The sequence below is a fragment of the Hyperoodon ampullatus genome (assembly GCF_949752795.1).
Source record: "Hyperoodon ampullatus genome assembly, chromosome: 10".
Classification (NCBI taxonomy): Eukaryota; Metazoa; Chordata; class Mammalia; order Artiodactyla; family Ziphiidae; genus Hyperoodon; species Hyperoodon ampullatus.
The window spans coordinates 57,952,072-57,975,389 of NC_136923.1; the positions used below are offsets into that span (position 1 = coordinate 57,952,072).

Genomic DNA, 23,318 nt, shown 5'->3' on the forward strand with positions numbered 1-23,318 from the left:
AAACCAAGATCCCTTGAGCTTCTCTGGTGCTTTTTATATCATGTAAGCAATTGTAGGTCATTCTTTTCTCTCTAAGGGTGATAGCTCCTAAATATGTAACTGGAGGGATTTCCTCTGAAATTTTATCCCATTGATAATTTACATCTGCACTGTCCGGTACAGTAGTCACTGCCATATGTGTCTATTTAACTGTACATTCAATAAAATTAATTAAAAGTTCAGTTTCTTGGCTTCACTAGCCATATTCCAAGTGCTCAGTCCCGTCGAGTGACTGACTGCTGGCTGACTGTACGGGACGGTGCAGATACCTGACATCTTATCATCACAGACAGTTCTGGGGACAGTGCTGATGTAAAGCACTGTGTGTCAGTAATCAGCTTAGAATAATACTTTACTGTTTTATATTAGAATAATACTTTATTGACTCTATCTCTTTTGCTGTGAAAGAGGTAGAGTTAATAGAGGTGCCTATATGAAAGTGATTTGTTAAAAAAGCTCATTTCATGATGAATAGGATGTTATGTATATGGTCTTTTCAGTGTATTTTCTTGATATCCATCAGGGCCATGTTAGGTTTTTTTTGTGTAGCTATAGCTTTTATTTCTGTGATCCATGTTGTAAATTGTAGGATTACTAATCTTAGCATGTAGAAATTGAGAATAATGGAAACTTTGTTTTTCTTTCAGTAAACCTGAGTTGTATTTTTTTTTTTTTTTCCGGTACGCGGGCCTCTCACTGTTGTGGCCTCTCCCGTTGCAGAGCACAGGCTCAGCGGCCATGGCTCACGGGCCTAGCTGCTCCGCGGCACGTGGGATCTTCCCAGACCGGGGCACGAACCCGTGTCCCCTTCATCGGCAGGTGGACTCTCAACCACTGCGCCACCAGGGAAGCCCTGAGTTGTATTTTTAAAATGAGTCTCATTAGAATCTAAGTAAGGAAAAAAGGACTTCAATTGCATGTGCCTTTGTTAATCTCTGGTTGCCTTTCAGTTATTTTTCCCCCCAAAGGAAAATCAAGTCAATATATTTCTATAATTGTATTGTATTATGTTATATTATTGACTATATTATTGATTTTGTTAATGGAAATATTTCAGTGGTCACTTTACTTCTCACAGTCCCATGCTCTAATCTCACCATCAGAAAAGTCAGAAAGGGGCTTCCCTGGTGGCACAGTGGTTGAGAATCTGCCTGCCGATGCAGGGGACAGGGATTTGAGCCCTGGTCTGGGAAGATCCCACATGCCACAGAGCAACTAGGCCCGTAAGGCATAACTACTGAGCCTGCACATCTGGATCCTGTGCTGCACAACAAGGGAGGCCGCAATAGTGGGAGGCCGGCGCACCGCGATGAAGAGTGGCCCCTGCTTGCCGCAACTAGAGAAAGCCCTCACACAGAAACGAAGACCCAACACAGCCAAAAATAAATAAATAAATAAATAAATAAAAGCTGAGCTGATGTCCTTCTTCACTAAAAAAAAAAAGAAAAAGAAAAAAAAGAAAAGTCAGAAAAGCCAAGCACAGTTTTTATTATTGATTCGAATTTAATAGTATAGCCATCTCTTATTCAGCATTATAAAGGCAGAGTCGTAATTTTCTGTGTGTCGCTTTTGTTTTAAGCAACTTGTTCAGAGGTAAAGGAAAGACAGTGAAATTGTTGAACAAGAATGCAAACAAATATTTGGGAATTAATAAAAGGCTTATATATTGAGATATATAATCCTTTCACTAAAGGAACTAAGGAGTTGAAAGAAAGGAGTGGAGTGTATGACGTTAATAACTTGACAAAAATACAGTATTTCATTTCAGTGATTTAAGATGCACAGATTTGTCAAACCATGACCTCTCTGAACTTGATATGTTTTAAAATTGATTGTGTGTTAATGTTGACTTGATAGTGTTTTTTCTAAAATAATGGTGTGCCTTATGACCAGTAGCATCTTAGAGTCAAAGAAGTTCTTAGTAATTTATTGGCTATCTGAGAATCCCCTTCATCCCTTCCTTTTCTGTTTTTTCCCCTTTTTTCAGGATTGTAAAATCTTTCATGGTACATTTGTAGGATCAGCTTGTAGTCTCCATGGACCTTATATTCCAGATGTGCTCTTTTGGTGTGTCATCTTATTTTTCACAACATTTTTTCTGTCTTCATTCCTCAAGCAATTTAAGACCAAGCGCTATTTTCCTACCAAGGTAATTAGGGTTTAATTTTGGAGTTCTTGTAATAGTCATGTTTTTAGTTTTCATTTCCTTGGTTTGGTTTATTTCAAAACAATAAGATATTGTTTGAAGTTAGTACTTTATGTCATATAGCTATAACGAAATTATTCATAGTGAAAAGTGTATATTCCATGTCTGAACTAACAGTAGGAAGACAATGGTATGAGAGATGATAGGTTAGTTGTGAAATGTGTTTCTTATCCTTTGCAAAAAATATTAGTTATAAATGTATTTCACTGATACATTGTCACTAATTAAAAACCTCATTCACACTTTCTAGTGGCATATTTTAATCTGTGAAAGATATGAATTATTTAGAAGGGACACATAGTATTTTTGTGTTTATACTAACGAAACCCCTTTAACATAGGTGCGATCGACAATCAGTGACTTTGCTGTATTTCTCACCATAGTAATAATGGTTGCAATTGACTACCTTGTAGGAGTTCCATCTCCTAAACTTCATGTTCCTGAAAAATTCGAGGTAAGGATTAAAACACTTGGCTATTTGTTACTTGGGAATACCAAACTACTTTAAAGTAAGATACCGCCTCCTAAGTAGTTATTTCTAAAATATGCATAGTCTCTCTGAAGAGCTGATGCTTTGAAAGCAAAAGTTATTTATATGCCTCACATATATAAAAAAATGAAAGGATGAACAGAGACAAGTGAACATATTTAGGAAATAAGCAAGAAGGTATCAAAGCTGGCCCATCAGGGAGAGTGAATGAAAATATTCATGGTGAGGAGTTAGGAGTCATTTAAAATTTTTGACCCTTCTCTCGTAGCTGGAGTTCACAATATACTTCCCAGATGAAAGAAACATTCTTTATTCCTTTATAAAGGAGTAACTCAAACTTGAATTTATAAGAGTGGCAACGGGATCCTCATTAAAATTTTTAGAAGGGTGGTATATCTGACAGTAATTGGAAAGCTTTGTGCAACACTTCCCAGCAGAATCAAGAGAGAATTAATTTTTTTTTCCACAAGAAAAATGATACTTAATCTGAGCATCCATGAACTCTTTGGTTTCATTAGCAAACTACAGTTCTTTTGTATACAGTATATCATGTGCATAACACAGCATTTGATAATTATTTTCCCTTCTAAGTTAGAGGTGGTAGCTTTTGAATACTTTCTGGAAATGTTTAATAGTCAAGTATTTGTGTCACTGCTTATATTTACATTTAACTAATTATATGACTTTTATAAGCAGAAGATTTAAAGGGGATTAGGAATAAGGAGTACAACAAAGATAAATTTAGTCTGTTCTCTCTCTCTGGGATTGAAAAATAACATTATTTTAAAAACCAGGGTCCTCAAAAGTAGAGGTGGAAAATGATCCAGCAAAATTATATAAATCTATTTATATTTTTATCTAAAAATAAAAATTAAACTTTATAATATTTATTGTATGAATTTTACTATAAGGATAATTATAAGTAACATAATACATAAATAAATATAGCATCATTGGGTATATATTTTTTTGCTGCTAAGAGTATATAATTTTTTTTTTTTTTTTTTTTTTTTTTTTGCGATATGCGGGCCTCTCACTGCTGTGGCCTCCCCCGTTGCGGAGCACAGGCTCCGGACGCGCAGGCTCAACAGCCATGCCTCACGGGCCCAGCCACTCAGCGGCATGCAGGATCCTCCCGGACCGGGGCACGAACCCGCGTCCCCTGCATTGGCAGGCAGACTCTCAACGACTGCGCCACCAGGGAAGCCCCAAGAGTATATAATTTTAAAAGTTTTGGAGACCTTTGTTTAAAAGCGTAGATATTGAGCCACTAAAGATTTTAGGCCGTTAAGAGGTGACTATATCAAAGGCATTCTGTTTTTACCAAGTCTTACAAATAGACAAAACTGTAAATTATATTAATGTAATTTCCTGTAATCCTGGTCCCATTTCCTTATTCTGGTTCCACATATATCCTTGTTAATCATTTATCTAGCTTTCAAGTAGCAGACTGATTTCAAGGGGCTTAAAATACACTTGGGGAAACAAATTAAGAAACAGTTAAGAATATATGCATTGTATAGATAAAACATATTTATTCATGTGCAGTATTGAATATGAAGCAGTATAATGTATATCAGTGTGGGAAAATTATAATATCTGTATTCAAAAACAGTAATTTCCCTTTTGTATTGACACATGTTTTCATGTAGAAAAAACAGGCTTAATATGACATCTAAGTAATAGAAGCATTTAAATTTCAATATATTCAATATCCTCCAAGAATGCTAAACTCTTATGATCTTTAAAAATGTTTTATTATAAAACAAATTTTATGTTACAGCATTGAAGTAGATTTTTAAAGTGCCAGATTTTTGTCAGCCAATGTTTTGGAAAAATAGTGTAGCGAGGCCCTGTTCTGCTTTAGTACTGACCCTGACAAGATCACTAGTCTGTAGGATCTCCAAAGCAGTTTAGTTTAGGAGTTGATCTAGTAGGTAGATTGATTTCACTTTATATGAAGTAGATAGGCGTGTGTTGAAAGGACACTCTACTTCACTTATCTATTCCTGCATAACAAACCTCCCAAAACATCATACCTTTCACCGACAACACTTTTTTTGTTCATAAATCTGCGACATTTGGGACTAGGCTTAGCTGGGTAGTGCTCTGGTCTCCTGGTTTGAGATCTTTTACGTGGCTGCAATCTTTATTGCCTTGATGGGAGCATGTCTGGGAGCTCAGTTCAGACGGCTGAAGGAGCTGGGTAATTGCCTCCCACCCCTGTCTCATCACATTGTGTCTCATCCTCAAGAAAGCTTATCCAGGCTTACTCAGAGCTTAATCTCAGGGTTCCAAAAGGGTTAGAGAAGAAGCAGCAGGGTCCCTTGAGATGAAGACTCAGAAATCACAGGGTTACTTTGACCTTACTCCCAGGTTCAAGGGGAGGAAATAGACTCCTCTTCTAGGTGGAAAGAGTGGCTGAGTCATGGGGACAAGAGACCTGCCTCTAGGGATGAGAAGAATTCCTATGGCTGTCTCTGCAAATAATTCACAATATATCCCAATATTTAAATCCAGTCCTTTCCGATCCCTTGGCATTTCTTGGGGTAGACACAGTCTGTGCTGTGGAAATTTTGTGCAGTAGGAGAAGGAAGCTTTTTTTCTTTCCTTCTTTTAATCTTTAAATGTTTTAACAGCCTACTGATACAAATAGGGGCTGGATCATAAGCCCGTTGGGAGAAAATCCTTGGTGGACCTTATTAATAGCTGCTATTCCAGCTCTGCTTTGTACCATTCTCATCTTTATGGATCAACAAATTACAGCTGTAATCATAAACAGAAAGGAGCACAAGCTGAAGGTAATTTTAAAATTTTGTCCCAAGAATTGTTTCTTTGAATTGGAGGTGGTGAAAATTAATTTCTTCTCTCTTTATAAGTAGTATAGCGTTTTAACCTAAAAGAAAAATGTAGGCTTACAAATATTCATGTTTGTTTCACTTTTCAGAAAGGAGCTGGCTATCACCTTGACTTGCTCGTGGTTGGTGTTATGTTGGGAGTTTGCTCAGTCATGGGACTTCCATGGTTTGTGGCTGCAACAGTGTTGTCAATAAGTCATGTCAACAGCCTAAAAGTTGAATCTGAATGTTCTGCTCCAGGGGAACAACCCAAGTTTTTGGGAATTCGTGAACAGCGGGTTACAGGGCTAATGATTTTTATTCTAATGGGCCTGTCTGTGTTCATGACTTCAGTACTAAAGGTAAAAATCTCCTTATTGCAATGTTTTTAAATCTTTCTTTATCATAAAATTTACACTTGGTTGTATGAAAATGAAACATTAAAATATCTAAAATTAGTTTCATTTCCTAGAATTTACTTGGAAAATAATATTTTGGAGTGGTGGTTAGTGTAGTAGGCATCAGTGTTAGATTGTATCCTTTTAAAAAATAATGTAGTTTAAACAAACAAACGAAAAATAATAATAATGTAAAAGGGTAGTATTAAAGACTATAGAGTTTTGGAAGGAGTTAATCTATGGCTTAGTTATGATCTAAAAGAATAATATACCAGAGGATTTTATAAACATATTAGAGGAAATAATATTGAAAGATAGATGAAACAGTTATTTTACCACAATGTAAAAAATAATATTCCTATTAATTGAATTAATACATTCTTCCTGACAAAGAACATATTAATGAAATGAATGTATTAAATAAAATATGAGTAGTAACACTCATTAGGAAAACAAAAAGAGCTAATACTATAAATGAAGCATGTAAGAAATTATACTTTATGATAAACGTCTTTTAGTCACATCTGATCTTTACTGTACACATTCTACCTAATCCAGTGATTTAATAAAAAACAATAACCATAGCAAACGTAGCTAAGTATCTAATCTTAAATTTTCTATTCATCATGGAAGAGCTCAACTCCATTTTTTTTTTGGTGTTTCAGTTATGTTTGTTGTAAAGAAAATGAATAAGTAAAAAGTTGTAAACTATTTATAAATTAGGGTACAAACGTGGAGTGTGTATGTGTGTCTGTGTTACATGTTAACTAAAAAAATTGTAGTTAATGCTAGAATTCTTTGGCCTTCTTTCATGGAGCCAATTAATTGACCAAATATTTGTTGAGTACTTTCTGTGCTATTAAGTACTGAGGCAACAATAATAAATAGGACACATTATTGTCTGCTTTGAAAAACTTGGCAATCTACTTGGTGAAACAGATAGGCAAATGGGCAATTACTGCATAGTGGTGAGTATATTGTTAGAGGTGCTTGGGACAAGAGGAGAAATATGTAGTGCAGTCTTATGGGGATGCTGCATCTCCTGATGAAGGTTGCCCTTTACATTTTTTAAGTAGTTCTAAAAATTTTTAAGTATTAACTGCATATAGGCAGAAAAATTCAAGTAGAATATCAAGAAAGCTCTAAAATAAAAAGTTAGTCTATTTTCTCTCACTTTCCAAAAGCAACTCTCCAGAGGTAAACTTTTTACTCCTTTGTTTTTTAAGTTATTTTGTTAGTTAACACCATTATAGATCTATATACTGTTATAATTTTATTTTTCATTTTATTATCTTTAGACTGAATCTCTTTGCCTAAGACAGTGATTCTTAAAGTCTAGTCCAAGGACCTCTGGGAGTCCCTGACACTCTGTCCGGGGTCTGCAGGAGCCTCCCTTTCCCAGTTATGTGACTGTGTTGAGGCCGGGTTGTCTTCATAGCCTTTGGCCAGAACGATGTATTGTAGCAGATTTAATGCAGGTGCAGATATGAGAGTGTAGTTGTCTTCTGTTAAGCCACCCACTAAAGAGATATACAGAACAGCGCTATCCTTCTCACTTAATCTTATGTTCTTTGGAAATTATAGTTTTCCAGTAAAAATATGTTTTTTATATTAACTTGTAATAGGTTTATTATTATTTCGAAATGAGTTTTAAAATAACTATTGGGACTTCCCTGCTGGTGCAGTGGTTAAGAAGTGCCTGCCAATGCAGAGGACACGGGTTTGATCCCTGTTCTGGGAAGATCCCACATACTGCGGAGCAACTAAGCCTGTGCGCCACAACTACTGAGTCCGCGTGCTGCAACTACTGAAGCCCGTGCGCCTAGAGCCCGTGCTCTGCAACAAGAGAAGCCACTGCAATGAGAAGCCTGCACACTGCAACAAAGAGTAGTCCTTGCCCTCTGCAACTAGAGAAAGCCTGCGTGTAGCAACCCAACACAGCCAAAAAAAAAAAAAAAAAAAAAACTATTTAAAATTTTTCTTTTAATTTCTAATATGGTGAATATCTATTTCCCACATACCTATATACCTAACTATTTATATATCTATATCTAGATCTCTCTCTCTCTCTCTCTCTCTCTCTCTCTATATATATATATGTATAGAATCCACATAAAAGTATTTGGGGGGAGGGTCCTCAGTACTTTTTAGGAGTATAAAGGGGTCCTTTATAAAAGAGTATAAAGGAGACCAAAAACTTGAGAGCCTCTGACCTAAGTTTATGTCTTTCATGAAGATTTACCCCAGACATCCCATTCTCCCTTTCATCAGTTGTTTTTGGTTGGCTGTGTTTTTAGTTTTATTATTATTGTAAAGGTTACCAACATTTACACTCTGTGCTTTTTCTGTAAGTTAAATTATAGCAATGTAAGCCCTCTGGAAACATGTAATCAGTATTATGATGAAATAAATATTCGCTGAGGACTAGGCAGTGTGATCAGCCTGCGTGGAGGCAGAAATAACCCTTATTTCCCCAAACTCCTGCGGTTTCAAAATAATAGCCCAAGCCGCAAGACCTGAGAAGTTTTCTTAATATTTGTTGACTTCTCTTACTTAAAAAAAAGTACATATACAGGTTCCACTTTTTCTTGTATTTCTTTTTTGTATTGCTAAAGGAATTCCTTGAGTACTTTTTTCATGTCTGGTACCATAATTAGTAAACTTTCAGAGTTCTGGCATGTTTCAAAATTACCCTCTATGATTGCTAGATGGATATTCATTTCAAGTTTCAAATTTATTTTTCTTTGAGTCTTAAAGTTATTGTTGCCTAGAGATCAGTGGTTCTAATAAGAGGTCTGATATCTATTTGGTTTTTATGTCTTCAGAAGCATCTTTTTCCTTTCTAGAAGCTACCAAAATGTCCTTTTTACTCTTAGAGTTTGGAAATTTCACTAGGATATTTAGGTAAATAGAAACTTTTAATTTACCTTGCTTCTCTCTCTGTGGGTCATTTTACTCTAGAAACTTATGCCTTTAACTGTGGGAATGTTCTTCAGTTGTTTATTTCCTCTTCTCTATTTTCTCTTAGATATTTCTTCACTTTAAATTAGACAGATACTAGACTTTCCAGATATGTTGTTACACTCCTCTTCTCTACTCTCTCTCACTGTTAAAATTTCCTCCATTTTCCTTATCATTTTATTGATCTCTTTAGTCTTATCAAAATCATTGTTACAAAATTCTTTTAAATTATTTTGATAATTGTATCTTTAATTTCTGGGAGGTTTTTTTTTCATTCTGGTTATTCATTTTTCATAGCATTCTGAAGTTGCTTTATGGATTAAATATTTTCTTGAGATTCCCTGAGGATACTGATTAGATTTTTGATATGTTTTCTTTTCTCCCTCGGTCCTTAGTTAAGGACATACAAGGTTGTTTAGTAGAGAATGAGTGTGATTCTCCTCTGGCTGTTAGGTCTTTTTTCCTTATAGGTCTCTCCCTTGGGTGAGTGCTGATTGTGGTGCTTGAATCAATGAATGGGGCCTGTTGCTGGCTTTCCTGTGGGATGCCTGGGCATGGACTAGGTAGGCAGTTTGGGATCCCCCTAACTGCCAAAGTAACAAGGACATTCTTTTGCAGGATGGTGTTTATTTATTATACGTATTGTAAATGGTATTGTATAGCAGTCACTGTAGGGGTAGTGATAGTAATAATAATGGCTAACACTTTTTGAGTGATTGATATGTACCATGTGCTTTTCTGAGTATTTTATGAATTTGAAGTTTTTTAATCTTCAAGGCAATCTGATACAGAAACTAAAACAGAGAGGTTAAGGCTCAAGAAGAGGTTAACTGGGTTTTTAAGCTAAGTAGTCTGATTGTAGTGCCTCTGCTCTTAACCACGAAACACAGTCCTTTCTTAGGAGGGAACATGTAGATGGTAAATGATTCTTCAAGGAGATTATTGTTTACTAGCATTTTTCTTTGTTATAGAAAAGTCTCATCACTGAAAGATCTTTTAACTCTGTCTCATAGGCACTGACTATGTTTTTATGTATTTTTTATGTGAAATTGTTCTGGTAACATGGGTTCTAATTGTGGTCATTTTACTTACAGTTTATTCCAATGCCTGTTCTATATGGTGTTTTCCTTTATATGGGAGTTTCCTCACTGAAAGGAATCCAGGCAAGTCTTAAGCATTTAATAACTTTGTAAAAGTAACTTAAACATTTTATATTTGCAATAATTGTTTTTGTGATGGTAGTGATTTATTCTCTGATATTTTGGGGGCAGGTTAACTAGTGACTTCAAATCCACATTTTCCAAGTAATTATTGCTTACTGCACATTTTTTTCCCCCTGAGAGTGAGATCATGAACTGTTATGTCCTTACCTATTTTTAATTGAAGCTAATGAAAGGTAACTATCAATGAAGAGTAGTATAGTAAGAGGGAGGATCAAAAGGATTGGAATGGGGGGAAAGGGGCTATTTCTGACATGTTAGAACAGCAGTTTCAGTTGCTTAGAAAGAAAATGTAGATATTAGTCTTCTATAACCATGGTAATACCTGCCATTTGTATGGTGCAGTACAGTTTATAGAGTCTAGTATACAGATGATTTTCTGTGATCCTCAAAACAACTTTGGGATACGAAAGGAAGAAATACTAACTTTGTAAATCATGAAACATAAATAGACTTATTGAAGGTTTTTAACTAAGTAAGCAATGGAGCCAAGGCTAGAATCTAGTGTTTTCACTACTCTGTTTTGTCTTATTTATAGTATTTCTTGGGAAACAAGCTGATAGAATGAATTAGGATTTGTGTGAATCCAGCCTTAGTGTAGAACGTGTAGCTGCTCAGGCAAGGTTGGCACCACTCACCCAGTCCCGGCTGTGAGCAGAGTGTGGCCCCGAGCAGCCAGCTTCCGGCTGCCGGGTATCTCACACGCACCAGCGTTTTTTTTTTTTTCAACACAGTCCAGTTTCTACTCTCCAGTGGTCAAGAGATGATCTCATTAACCCAGTTGATTGTTTTACAACAATTTTGTGAGGTATGTAGGGCTGATCTTATTCCCGGTTTATAAATGAGGAAATTAAAGCTCAAAAGGACCAAGGAATTGGCTCATAGTTTCCTTTTCAGTGTGTGAAAAATTAGTAATTGTTACCTCAGGTTATTTTCATAAAATTGGTAATGTTAGACTTAGAAAGTACCTTGGGAGATTGTTACTCTTTTATTTCACATATTAGAAAGCAAGGTCAGAGAGATTAAATGACTTGTGCATTTGATTATAGCAGATAAATTTATCAAAATATTTTAATTCCCCAATTTAAAACATTTTGACTTGAGTTTTCTGATTAATGAATTACATTTGTTTAAGTGGTTGCCTTGATTTTTTTTTTTCCTCCTTGGATCAAGATGTTATAAACTGAAACATCCTCTTGTGTTATCACGGCATATCAGGGAAGTTAGAGTTTAAATCACAAAACCCTAAAGCAGAATACAATTTCTTTTCCTAAGTAACAGAAATGATATTTTTGTTGAAAACTTTTTCTTGTTTTGCTTTCCATTCGATATCCAGTTTTTTGACCGTATAAAATTATTTGGAATGCCCGCTAAGCACCAGCCTGACCTGATTTACCTCCGCTATGTGCCCCTCTGGAAGGTCCACGTCTTCACAGTCGTCCAGCTCACCTGTCTGATCCTCTTGTGGGTGATAAAAGCTTCGGCTGCTGCAGTAGTTTTTCCCATGATGGTAAGGTTTTTTTTTTTCAGACTTTATCACTAATTAATAATATTTTTCTGTGTTTTGGTAGTACTTATCTTACTAATATTTATAATTGACTTTGAGAAAAGGATTTTAAGCACCTTAGGTGTTTTGAAATGTGAATTAGTTCTTTCTAGCTATGAAACCAATAGTTTTCAAAATTGAACTTGCTTGTCATTTTCTAATTTTGGTTTGTTTTTGATTTTTAGTCCTTGGGTATAGAACACTGTTCTGTATTTTTAAACAACTTCAGAGTTTAGGATGTTTATGAAGCAAATATGATAGCCCAACTTAAAAAGCAGAGCACCCAGAGCAACATGGTTCTATAATAAGCTATTTCAATACATCTTTTTCAGAAATTAATAGATAGAAGTCAAAAAGTAATAAAGATGATATTAATAATTCATTACATTATCATATAATTTAATAATTATTCATAATTTAATCATTAAATTATCACATTTCAAAATTGCGAATTTTGCAAATAGGGAATATGGATCCTTTTGTAAATATTATGCAAAAGTTGGTTTATGTACATGGCCACAAAGAAAATCTTTAAAAATTAAAAAGTTGTGAAAATTATACAGTTAATATTCCCTGATCACATATAAATTAAATTACAAATGAATAGTGAAAAGTCACTAAAAAATATTCAGTATTTTGGGCTTCCCCGGTGGCGCATTGGTTGAGAGTCCGCCTGCCGATGCACGGGACACGGATTTGTGCCCCGGTCCAGGAGGATCCCACATGCCGCGGAGCGGCTGGGCCCGTGAGCCACGGCTGCTTAGCCTGCGCATCCGGAGCCTGTGCTCCGCAACGGGAGAGGCCACAACAGTGAGAGGCCTGCGTACTGCAAAAAAAAAAAAAAAAAAAAAAAAAAATATATATATATATATATATATATATATATATATATATTCAGTATTTAGAAATTAAATTCTGAAATAAGCCCGGGGTGGAAAACTGAGTTAAAAAAACCATTGTGGAGATATTGAAATGAATAACTTTTTATCTATGAGATAGAGCTAAAGTTATACTCATAGGAAAATGTGTACCCTTCGTTGCCCTTATTTTTTCAAGAAGACTTAAAATAAATGCAACCAAGTTTTTTATTTGTAAAGATCAATAATGGATAAACTCATTAGTAAAGAAGAAAGTGAGAGAGCAAAATATACAAGATTAAAAAAGAGAAAAGATACATAGTAACCACAGCTATGGCAGAGATTTGAGGGGTTTTAAGAAAGCAGTACGTGAATCTATAGCAGTAAATATGAACATCTAGAGTAGAGGTCAATAAGCTTTTTTATGTAAAGGGTCAGATAGTAAATATTTTCAGCTTTGTAGGCCACTAGAATATTATACAGACACTTATATAACAAGAGAGAAGTTTCCACAATTTTTTATTGATAAAATTCAAAATAATTGTACAGTTTGTTTTTTTTTAATGCAAGACTGCTAATGAGAAGAATGGAAATTTTTCACTTGGGACAATATTTCACTTAATTGGAGTTAAAAGTTTACTGTTCCTCTCATCAAATCAGTTCTAAATGTTCATCTGTAAAAGCTAGTCTTAGCTCACAAGCCATACAAAACAGGTGGTGGAACGGATTTATCCCAGGGGCTTGTGGTTTGCCTACCCCTGATGTAGAGGAAAAAGCCCACTATTTACTACTGTTATTTGATATGAATTGAAAGTTCTAACTGTGATGTGAGATAAGAGTAATATAATAATTGGTATAAAGAGAAGATAACATTATTTGTTGGTAATGTGATTGTATACCTATTAACCCAAATGACTCAAAAAAGACTAAAATCTCTAATAGAATTAATTAGAATTTTTTTAGGGTGGCTGGATACAAGAAAACATGAAAATTAGTATGCAGGCTCTATCTTAGTAATAATGCTAAAAATTGAAATGAAAAAAATTTTATACACAATAGTGGCTAAACACTATAAAATAGTTAATAAATTTAAAAGGAGAAACCTATTTAAAGAAAAATAAACTTTATAATAATATTTGTATTAGTTTCTTAGGGCTGCTATAACAAAGTATCACAAACTCATTGGCTTAAAGCAACAGAAATTTGTGCCACAGTTCTGGAGGCCAGAAGTCAGAAATCAAGGTGTGGAGAGGGCCCTGCTCCCTCCAAAACCTGCAGGGGAATCCTTCTTTGCCTCCTTCTAGGTTTTGCTGACAGTCTTTGGCATTCTCTTGGCTTGCAGCTGCATAGCTCCAATGTGCCTTTGTGGTTGCTTGTGTTCTCCATGTGTGTCATTGTGTCTTCACGTGACCATTTTAGGAAGACACCAGACATACTGCATGAGGAGCCCATTCTCTCCAGTATGACCTGTTCTTAATTAATGACATCTGCAACAATCCTGGTTCCAAATAAAGTCATATTATGAGGTATTAGGGGCTGGGACCTAAATATTTTCATGGGGGACACAAGTCAACCCTTAACAATATTGAAGGACATAAAATTAAGACCTGAACAGATAGAAATATATACCATGTTCTTTGTTTTGCATACTTAGTATTATAAAAATGTCACTTCCAAGTATGAAGCCTACTAGTTTTATTTGCATGTGTGTTTGTGTGTGGGGGGGTTGGTATCAGTGTGAACTGGGTAATTTTAAAGTTTATAGAGAAAAATAGATACCAGAGCCACAACAACATGGATGGTAGAAATATTCTGTATCTTACTGGGGTTGCTTTACAAGAGTACATGTATTTTTCAAAAGCATTAAACTCTACACCTGATATTTTTTTATTTACTATATGTAAATTGTATATTAATGAAAAGATAAAGATATAATAAATACCAGAGAATAGCAAAGCAAAGATAATTATAATTCAGAATTCCTGGCTGGATGCGGGGGTGAGGGGCTTGACTGTTCCTGTGCTAATACGATAGTGTTTTTTTGTTTTTTTTTAAGGGAATTCCTTTATTTATGTATGTATGTATGTATGTATGTATGGCTGTTTTGGGTCTTCAGTTCTGTGCAAGGGCTTTCTCTAGTTGCGGCAAGTGGGGGCCACTCTTCATCGCGGTGCACGGGCCTCTCACTATCGCGGCCTCTCTTGTTGCGGAGCGCCGGCTCCAGACGCACAGGTTCAGTAGTTGGGGCTCACGGGCCTAGCTGCTCTGCGGCATGTGGGATCTTCCCAGACCAGGGCTCGAACCCGTGTCCCCTGCATTGGCAGGCAGATTCTCAACCACTGCGCCACCAGGGAAGCCCACCGTAGTGTTTTGATAACTGAATATTTACAAATTGCTGTCAAGTCAGCATAGCTAATACAGTATGAAATTGGCATAGGAATTGACAAATAGATCAGAAAAACAGACTAATGAGTCCAGAAATTTGTAAGAATATATGAGAATTTACCACCTGAATAACATAAGTGGATTATTTCATTAAAGGCAGTAATTCATTTAAATGGGAAAATTTAGTATATAGTGTTAGAAGATTTGACTGCATACTGGGAGCTAAATAAAGTTGCTATCTTATATCATACTCAAAAAGAAATAATAAATCAATTCAGGATTTAAATGTTAAAATGAATTGTAGTAGAAAATCTTGAAGATTATTTGTATAATCCAGTGATTGAAGGTAATTTTTCAACGAAGGTAGAGAAATCCAACAGTAAAAGAAAGATGATATATTTGACCACATGATAATTGTTTTGTATGTCCTTATTAAAATCAGACTGTGAACTGGGAGAAAATATTTGTAACATATAAGACAGATAAAGTGTTTCTGTCCAAACTACACAGAACTTTTAGGAATTCATGAACAGAAGTCAATTGAAAAAACAGGCAAAAGACAGGAAATAGTGAAAACAGAAGATGGAAAACATAGTTAGAACACTGACATAAATCGCAGCAATGTCTATTTGGATCCACCTCCTAGAGTAATGCAAATAAAAGCAAGAATAAACAAATGGGACCTAATCAAACTTACAAGTTTTTAACATCAAAGGAAAGCATAAGCAAAATGAAAAGACAGCCCACAGAATGGGAGAAAATATTTGCAAACTATGTGACTGACAGGGATTAACATCCAAAGTACACAAACAGCTCATGCAGCTCAATATCAAAAAAACAAACAACCCAGAACATCTAAATAGACATTTCTCCAAAGACATACAGATGGCCATAAAGCACATGAAAAGCTGCTCAACATTGCTAATTATTAGAGAAATGCAAATCAGAACTACAGTGAGATATCACCTCATACTGGTCAGAATGGCCATCATCAAAAAGTCTCCAAACAGTAAATGCTGGAGAGGGTGTGGAGAAAAGGGAACCCTCCTACAGTGTTAGTGGGAATGTAAATTGGTTCAGCCACTATGGAGAGTAGTATGGAGGTTCCTCAGAAAACTAAAAATAGAGCTGCTACCATATGATCCAGCAATCCCACTCCTGGGCATGTATCCAGAGAAAACCATAATTCGAAAAATACATGCACCCCAGTATTTATTGCAGCACTATATAATAGCCAAGACATGGAAGCAACCTAAATGTCTATCAACAGATGAATGGATAAAGATGATGTGGTATTTATGTATACAACGGAATGTCACTCAGCCATGAAAAAGAATGAAATAATGCCATTTGCAGCAACATGGTTGGACCTAGAGATTATCATACTAAGTGAATTAAGTCAGATAAAGTCAAATATCATATGATATCACTTATATGTGGAATCTAAAAAAAAATGATACAAAGGAACTTCTTTACAAAACAAACAGACTCAAAGACATAGAAAACAAACATACGATTACCAAGGGGGAAAGGTGGTGGGGAGGGATATATTAGGAATTTGGGATTAACAGACACACTACTATTGTACATATAAAAGGTAATCCACAAGGACTTATTGTATAGCACAGGGAACTCTACTCAGTGTTCTGTAATAACCTCTATGGGAGAAGAATCTGAAAAAGAATATAGATATATGTATATGTATAACTGCATCACTTTGCTGTACACCTGAAACTAACGCAACATTGTGAATCAACTATACTCCAGTACAAAATAAAAATTTTTTTAAATAAAGTAAAAAAAAAAAAAAACAGAAGAGCAAATCCAAATGTCCAGTGAACATTTGAAAACATCTTCAACCTTAGCAGCAGTTAAAGAAAAGCAAATTAAAGAATAATGTGTCTTTTTCACAAATATAATTTGAAAGTTAAAACGTAATGCTGGAAAATGGGTTCTCTAATGCATTGCTGAGGAGATTTTTAAAAATTATATCTACTTAAATAATGTACATAATGTAAAGTCGTCATAAAAATTAATAATCATGTTTGTGAAGACACTCATGCTTAATCTGCTTTATAGTTTTATGCAGAGTTCAAGGGATTTATATAGGAAAAGGCTAAAAATGTCATTTCCTTTTTGTCTTTGAGCAGAAAGTTGAAAAAGATAAATAGGTGACTCAGTTTCTTTGAAATAAGATGGTGAATGAAGTCATTTTAAAATAAAATATGTGAAGTACTTTTCAATTTATGATATAATAAATACTTTTTCTCCAAGTGATATAATTTGTATATTTTTAGATGTTACTTAATATTCTCTCCATCACTTTTTAAAGGTTCTTGCATTAGTCTTTGTACGCAAACTCATGGATCTGTGTTTCACAAAGAGAGAGCTTAGTTGGCTTGATGATCTCATGCCAGAAAGTAAGAAAAAGAAAGAAGACGACAAAAAGAAAAAAGAGAAAGAGGTAAAAAAAAGAATTTTAAACATACACTATTCACTTATTGTTTAATATTTTGTACCAAGTAGCAAGCACTATTATAGTCACTTTGATGGAATCAATTCCTTCAGTCCTCCTAAGAACCTTATTATTATAAAGTATAGGTGCTTTTATTATCCCCAATTTACAAATGAGGAAACAGAGAGAGAGAGAGAGGTTAGTAGGTAGTTTGTCCTAAACACAGGCTCTTACCCATACCAACTTGCCTTTAGCTCTTGCCTTTATGTACATTTATGTTAAATGTACATAAGTACATTTTAGCATACATTTTAATTTTAACAGCATTTTAATAATCTGGCATATATTGGGTTGGCCAAAAAGTTTGTTTGAGTTTTTCCGTAACACCTTATGGAAATGAACTTTTTGGCTAACCCAGTGTAAGGACAAAAAGGACTTTCAGTAAATATCTTCTTACAGAAAGTACAGTAAAACTTTAGTTTTTATATTCAGTATTATATACCCTTAGTTGATTTGTATACTGAGATTTACATGAATACTCTTTTCTGAATTTGATTTTTTTTAAATAACCAGCTCAATACTATAACCTAGTAAGAAGGACAAATAAACACTTGAGTATGTAGCATAGGTGATTTTGTTGATTTTAGTGCCTCACTTAATTTTCCCATTCAGAATATTGTTTGAAAATCAAAGATAAGAAGATATACATTTTTAAAAGTTGTGATCCTATTTAAATCTCAAAATTGCTGGGTTTTTTTCTAATTTTTGAGGGAAATCAGCATAATTTATAACTTATATTGCGTAGTATTTATGGAAAAGCATTTATTAAAGTTTTGCAGACAAATGCGTTTAGGGCCTGTTGGCATTTTTTCATGGTTTCGATTGATTTTTCAGTGCTGATTTATGGCAAAATTACTGGTTGTGTATTTACTTTTCAACAAAAATTTTGACTTTTTAATTAGGACACCAATTAAAACATTTGAATTGAGTCTCCAAAATTTTTAAGAGCTTTGTTTCCTTCAAAGCCATATATGTATGTAAATATTTATGAACTTGATGATTTTTCAAATAGGATACAATCTATTTATAAAATACTTAGGTAAAATTGCTTGCTTATTCCTGTATCAGGGAGAATAAGGTTATTTGCATATCACAAAACAAAAGTAAATCTGGCTTAAACACAAGAGCTTATTTTCTCCTATAAAAGGAATCTTGAAAGTAAGTGATCTGGTGTGATGGCTCCACAAAGTTATCAGGAATTCTGCTGCTTTTCTCCCAGCTCGGCATAGACTTTCCATCCTCAGAATCCCCTGATGGGTCAGAAGGGCTGCTGAGTTTGAGCTGTCATGTCAGCATCAGAGACAGCAGGAGGTAGACCGTGGGCATCTCCACCCTGCCATCCAGAAATGACATCCAGGAATTTCCACTGGCACCACACTTCCCATGCAAGGAGTGCTGGGAAATTTAGTTTAGGTTTTATTTTTTTATCTTTTATTATTTTTGTTAAAACTGGGTGCATCGCCACCCCCAAGTAGTGGGATTTCTATCAGTAAGACGGAGGAGGGAATGCTCTTTCTGTCTTTCCTGTACTGCCCATCCTCCCCATTATAATTGTGTCATGATTTTGGCTGTTTCTTAGCTAAGGTGTTCTCAACCTGGGGTGACTTTCTGATGGTCAAAAAGGGGCTGCTACTGGCATCTAGTGGCCTGCTGAACATCCTGCATACACAGGACTGCCTCCCAGACAAAGAATTGTTTGGCTCTAAATGTCAGTATTGCTGAGATTGAGAAACCCTGCCTTATCCAAGTGAGGTTTTGCTTATATTATAATGAGAGTTATGAGGTTTCACAGAATTTTGTCGCTCATTGTATGCCTATGTAATAATTGATAATAAAATTTATGTAGCTAAATTGATATTTTAACAGTATCAGTGATTAACTTATAGAAGTGAAAGTTACAACCTCTTAAAATTAATCTTTACAAGTGGTTGTTTTCAGCTTGTGCTACAAGTATGTGTTCATGGTAAAATTTTCAGTCATGGCAGATTAAATAATATTGTCAGTTTGGTTTTCTGATTCTTTAAGATATTAATATATTAATTGGTCCTCCTGGAAATATTCTGGGAAAAGTAATCTCTTCATGTATGTGCTTTAAAGGAAGCTGAGAGAATGCTTCAAGCTGGTGAAGATACTGTGCATCTTCCATTTGAAGGGGGAAGCCTCTTGCAGATTCCAGTTAAGGCGCTAAAATACAGGTGAGATGCAGCTTCATCCTTTAAAATGTGCTTCATATACGTGTCAGATGCATGAATAAGCCATGCAATGTTTCTTTAAAGTCGTGTTACCTGTTTTTTAAAAGATGACAAACACTGCATCTGACATGTGGGCTAAAGGAGGGCTTCCTGCAGGTGGAAAAGAAAGTCACTGGCTCACCCCCCTTCTCACTTGCAGGGAGGAGTGAAGGAGAACTTGGCATCCATGCCAAGCAGAGATTGTCTTGTCGTTCATCACTCCTTCTGTTTCAGTGAAGTTTAAAATCAGTCTTAGAATATTCCCATTCTCTCAGTAGTACAGCTTTTTTTTTTTTCTGCCTTTCATTATGGCTGGGGTTGGTGTATGCTGGAAAATAAACATTTGTAATCCATTTTTTGATAACCTGTGACAATGTGACTATGTTTAGAGGCCCTAGAACTCTCCTGCGGTTTCCAAAGGTGTGATTTGACCATTGGCAGTGAGGGCTCATACTAGGAGAAAATTAAGTTTTATATATAGTTTATCACGTATGATTTTGGCGATTTATATTTGAATCTAAGAACTAAATATAGAGGTTGGGAAATGTAAGCTTTTTTGTAGATTAAAAACCTCTATTATTTATGTACACATCTGATTCTTCTACACATTTATTCTATTTATGACTGGCCATTTATAGAAGAAAAGTCAGTTTTAGAATATATATAGGTTTCTTCCTTGACCAGTTAATGGAAAATGTTTGTTGATATTTAATTATCTTGCTTCAACCTTTTTTCATTTTTAACGTATCTTTATAGTTTTTATAAGGGCACATTTGGACTTGTACATGTTGATTAGTTTTGATAAATGAATTCACAAGTAATTTTTCTCTAATACTTTTTGTCATTGGTATTATTAACTTTTATCATTGGTATTATTCTTTGTCACCTTTCATGATTTTCCCTCAAATTTGTATCTACCTAAAATTAAATGCCAGGTATAGACATTTTGATATATCCAGATAGAGTGCTCTGCTTCTCTAGTTTCTGTAAATGTTTGCTAAATGAATTAATGTATTGACTTTGTTGCTAAAAAGAGTATAGGAACTGCTGTGATAGTTACTGGTGACTCACCGGTTTGCTGAGATGGTTTGCCACTTAATTTCTGCAGGTCCTGCATTATCTCTTCCTCACTGTGATTGCACATGGATCTTGACAAATTTAAATGGAGTCCATGCTTACACTGTCAAATATTTAACAAAAAGAATGGATATATGTATATTTACTTTTGTCTTTTAAATGATGACGTGAGCCATGATTAATGTCATTTGTATTAAAACTTGAACATCCAGAATGCCAGGAACTGGCTGACCTGTTTATTTGCCAGAATTTTAAATCTTAAGTAGCTTTGGATTACTTGCCATGAAAATGGAGTGAGATAACATATGAAAGCATCTGGAAACCATAAAGTCCTATAAAATATGAAAATAATTTATTTAATGTAGACAAAATTTTTCCCATCTAGTTTTATTTTGGGGAAAAACAAAATGTATACTTTCTTCAAAAAAGGTCTCAATTTCTACTAACGGGAATGTTCTTGCTTAGAGAAGATCATTTAGAAGCTAGAAAGTGCTTCAAGAACTTCTCTCTTCAGTTATTTGAAGTTGGCAACTGAGCAAAAAAACGTTTTCTTGGGGTAGAGAGAGTTTCAAGTTGGATGGCTCTGCCATGGTGAATTTGGGTGTCCAAATTTGTGCACTTTTAAAAACTTCACTTAGTGAAGCAGCCATTCCTAGAGAGTCTCCAGTGGTCGCGTCACTCTTTACTGCAGTCTTACATCATAAACGACATGCAGATTTAAAGTGTGAACAGATGACTGCTCTTTAGTCATTTATAACCTGGCTGCCAGCACATTGTTAATTTAACATCTCATTTGACATTTGTATTTGTCGCTTGTTTGCATGAAATGTTTTCCTTTTGGTGAAGAAAAAGGACTTGCAAATATATTCCTGTTAATTTCCTAGTACTTTCATGTTACTCCAAACTGACAACCTTGAGCCCAAAATTATTATGCATATCTTTATTATTGGATTTGGGGTCTTGAGGTAATTTTTGCAATATTTCACAGAGACGTGGAATGGTTACATTTGTTTCTTATAATGAAAGGACAGTATTTGGATTTTGATAAATTTTATATAGTAACACCTTCATACTAAAAATACTACTGATATGGTAATACCAGCTAAAAGCAGTACTTATAAACCTTTTTTGTGTGTTATCTGTTGAAGTATTTTAATTTCTAATTTTAAAGTGTCCCATTTTCCAGAATTATTTTTAATGATTTTTAAAAGCTATGAAAAAGGGCTTCCCTGGTGGCGCAGTGGTTGAGAGTCCGCCTGCAGATGCAGGGGACACAGGTTTGTGCCCCGGTCCGGGAAGATCCCACATGCCGCGGGGCGGCTAGGCCCGTGAGCCATGGCCACTGAGCCTGCGCGTCTGGAGCCTGTGCTCCGCAACTGGAGAGGCCACAACAGTGAGAGGCCCGCGTACCGCGAAAAAAAAAAAAAAAAAAAAAAGCTATGAAAAAAAATTTTTTTAATCCTAATTGTAATTTTTCTTTACATACTTTGGATAGTTGTTTGCTGCAATTGAAATTTGTTCAGATTATAAAAGTTTTCTAACTGACTTGAGGCTGTACACTTTTTATATTTATGTTATTTCAATAGTATACTTATAGCCAAGATAATCACCTTTGGGCATCATTGCCAATTTAATTAGTCTCATTGCTAGTTTTGATTATAAAGAAAGATGCAGTTCCCCTTGAGACCTTTATAATAGAACTCCAAAATACTGCTATCTTGCTAGATCTTGGTTTAAGTGCATGACAAAGAGTTTTCTCAATTTTAAGTTGATGAAAGCAAATATGATACAGATAATAGGAATGACAATATTAATGCTTTTGCAAGTACTGAATACTAACCAGAAAGTGTATTTGTTCTTCAGTGTTGATCCCTCAGTTGTTAACATATCAGATGAAATGGCCAAAACTGCACAGTGGAAGGCACTGTCCATGAATACTGAGAATGCCAAAGTAACCAGATCTAACACGAGGTAGCTGTAATGATTTATGCATTTTCTAACTATAGCCAACTTTCAGTTTACTTATGGATAGCTATTCAGGAAAACCATTGTCTTTACTTAACAAAACCAACCTTTTTTTCTTCCTCTTTTTCTTCCTTCTTCCTTTCATCTATCCATCATTTCACTGTATACTGGAAGCAGATATAGGTGCTGATTGTTTTGTTATTTTTTAAAGTTATAGTTGCCTATTTCAAAAAAGAATTGTTTTGTAATAAAAATGAATATATACATAAGGAATACATATATAAAAGATCAGAAACCATATAAAGAAAGATAATTACTAGGGATTGAATACTAAAATAGAATACTACCTCAATCACGCTTTCTGATGGTCCAAAAAAAAAAAGGCTTTCTTTTGTTTTGCTTTGTTTCAGCCCACTATTTCTTCTGGTGAGGTAAACATTTTCCTAGAAGATATTTGTAAGAAATTTAATCCATGGGTGTAAAGGCCATTCAGTTTTATAATGGACCATGTATTACACAACTGTTTCATAACCCCTTCCTTATATTTCTTGTTATGTAATAACCCTTTTTTCTTTCTTTCCCACTCACTTC

The 23,318-nt window shown here is 34.9% G+C and overlaps 1 protein-coding gene across 15 annotated transcripts in view; it reads left to right on the top strand.

Annotated features, from left to right (window-relative positions):
- SLC4A7 (solute carrier family 4 member 7) overlaps positions 1 to 23,318 on the top strand; it is a gene marked incomplete at its 5' end in the record, with an annotated part of 121,510 nt that overhangs the window by 96,587 nt on the left and 1,605 nt on the right. For 9 of the 15 annotated variants that reach the window (XM_079713996.1, XM_079713997.1, XM_079714004.1 and 6 more), the window contains 9 exons: positions 2,027 to 2,188; positions 2,586 to 2,699; positions 5,375 to 5,536; positions 5,683 to 5,934; positions 10,026 to 10,094; positions 11,488 to 11,661; positions 17,272 to 17,403; positions 19,552 to 19,649; positions 22,626 to 22,733. In XM_079713996.1, coding sequence (XP_079570122.1) covers positions 2,027 to 2,188; positions 2,586 to 2,699; positions 5,375 to 5,536; positions 5,683 to 5,934; positions 10,026 to 10,094; positions 11,488 to 11,661; positions 17,272 to 17,403; positions 19,552 to 19,649; positions 22,626 to 22,733 — 1,271 coding nt within the window. The remainder of the gene's footprint in view (positions 1 to 2,026; positions 2,189 to 2,585; positions 2,700 to 5,374; positions 5,537 to 5,682; positions 5,935 to 10,025; positions 10,095 to 11,487; positions 11,662 to 17,271; positions 17,404 to 19,551; positions 19,650 to 22,625; positions 22,734 to 23,318) is intronic. The other 6 variants (XM_079714008.1, XM_079714006.1, XM_079714001.1 and 3 more) reach the window with 1 other exon arrangement.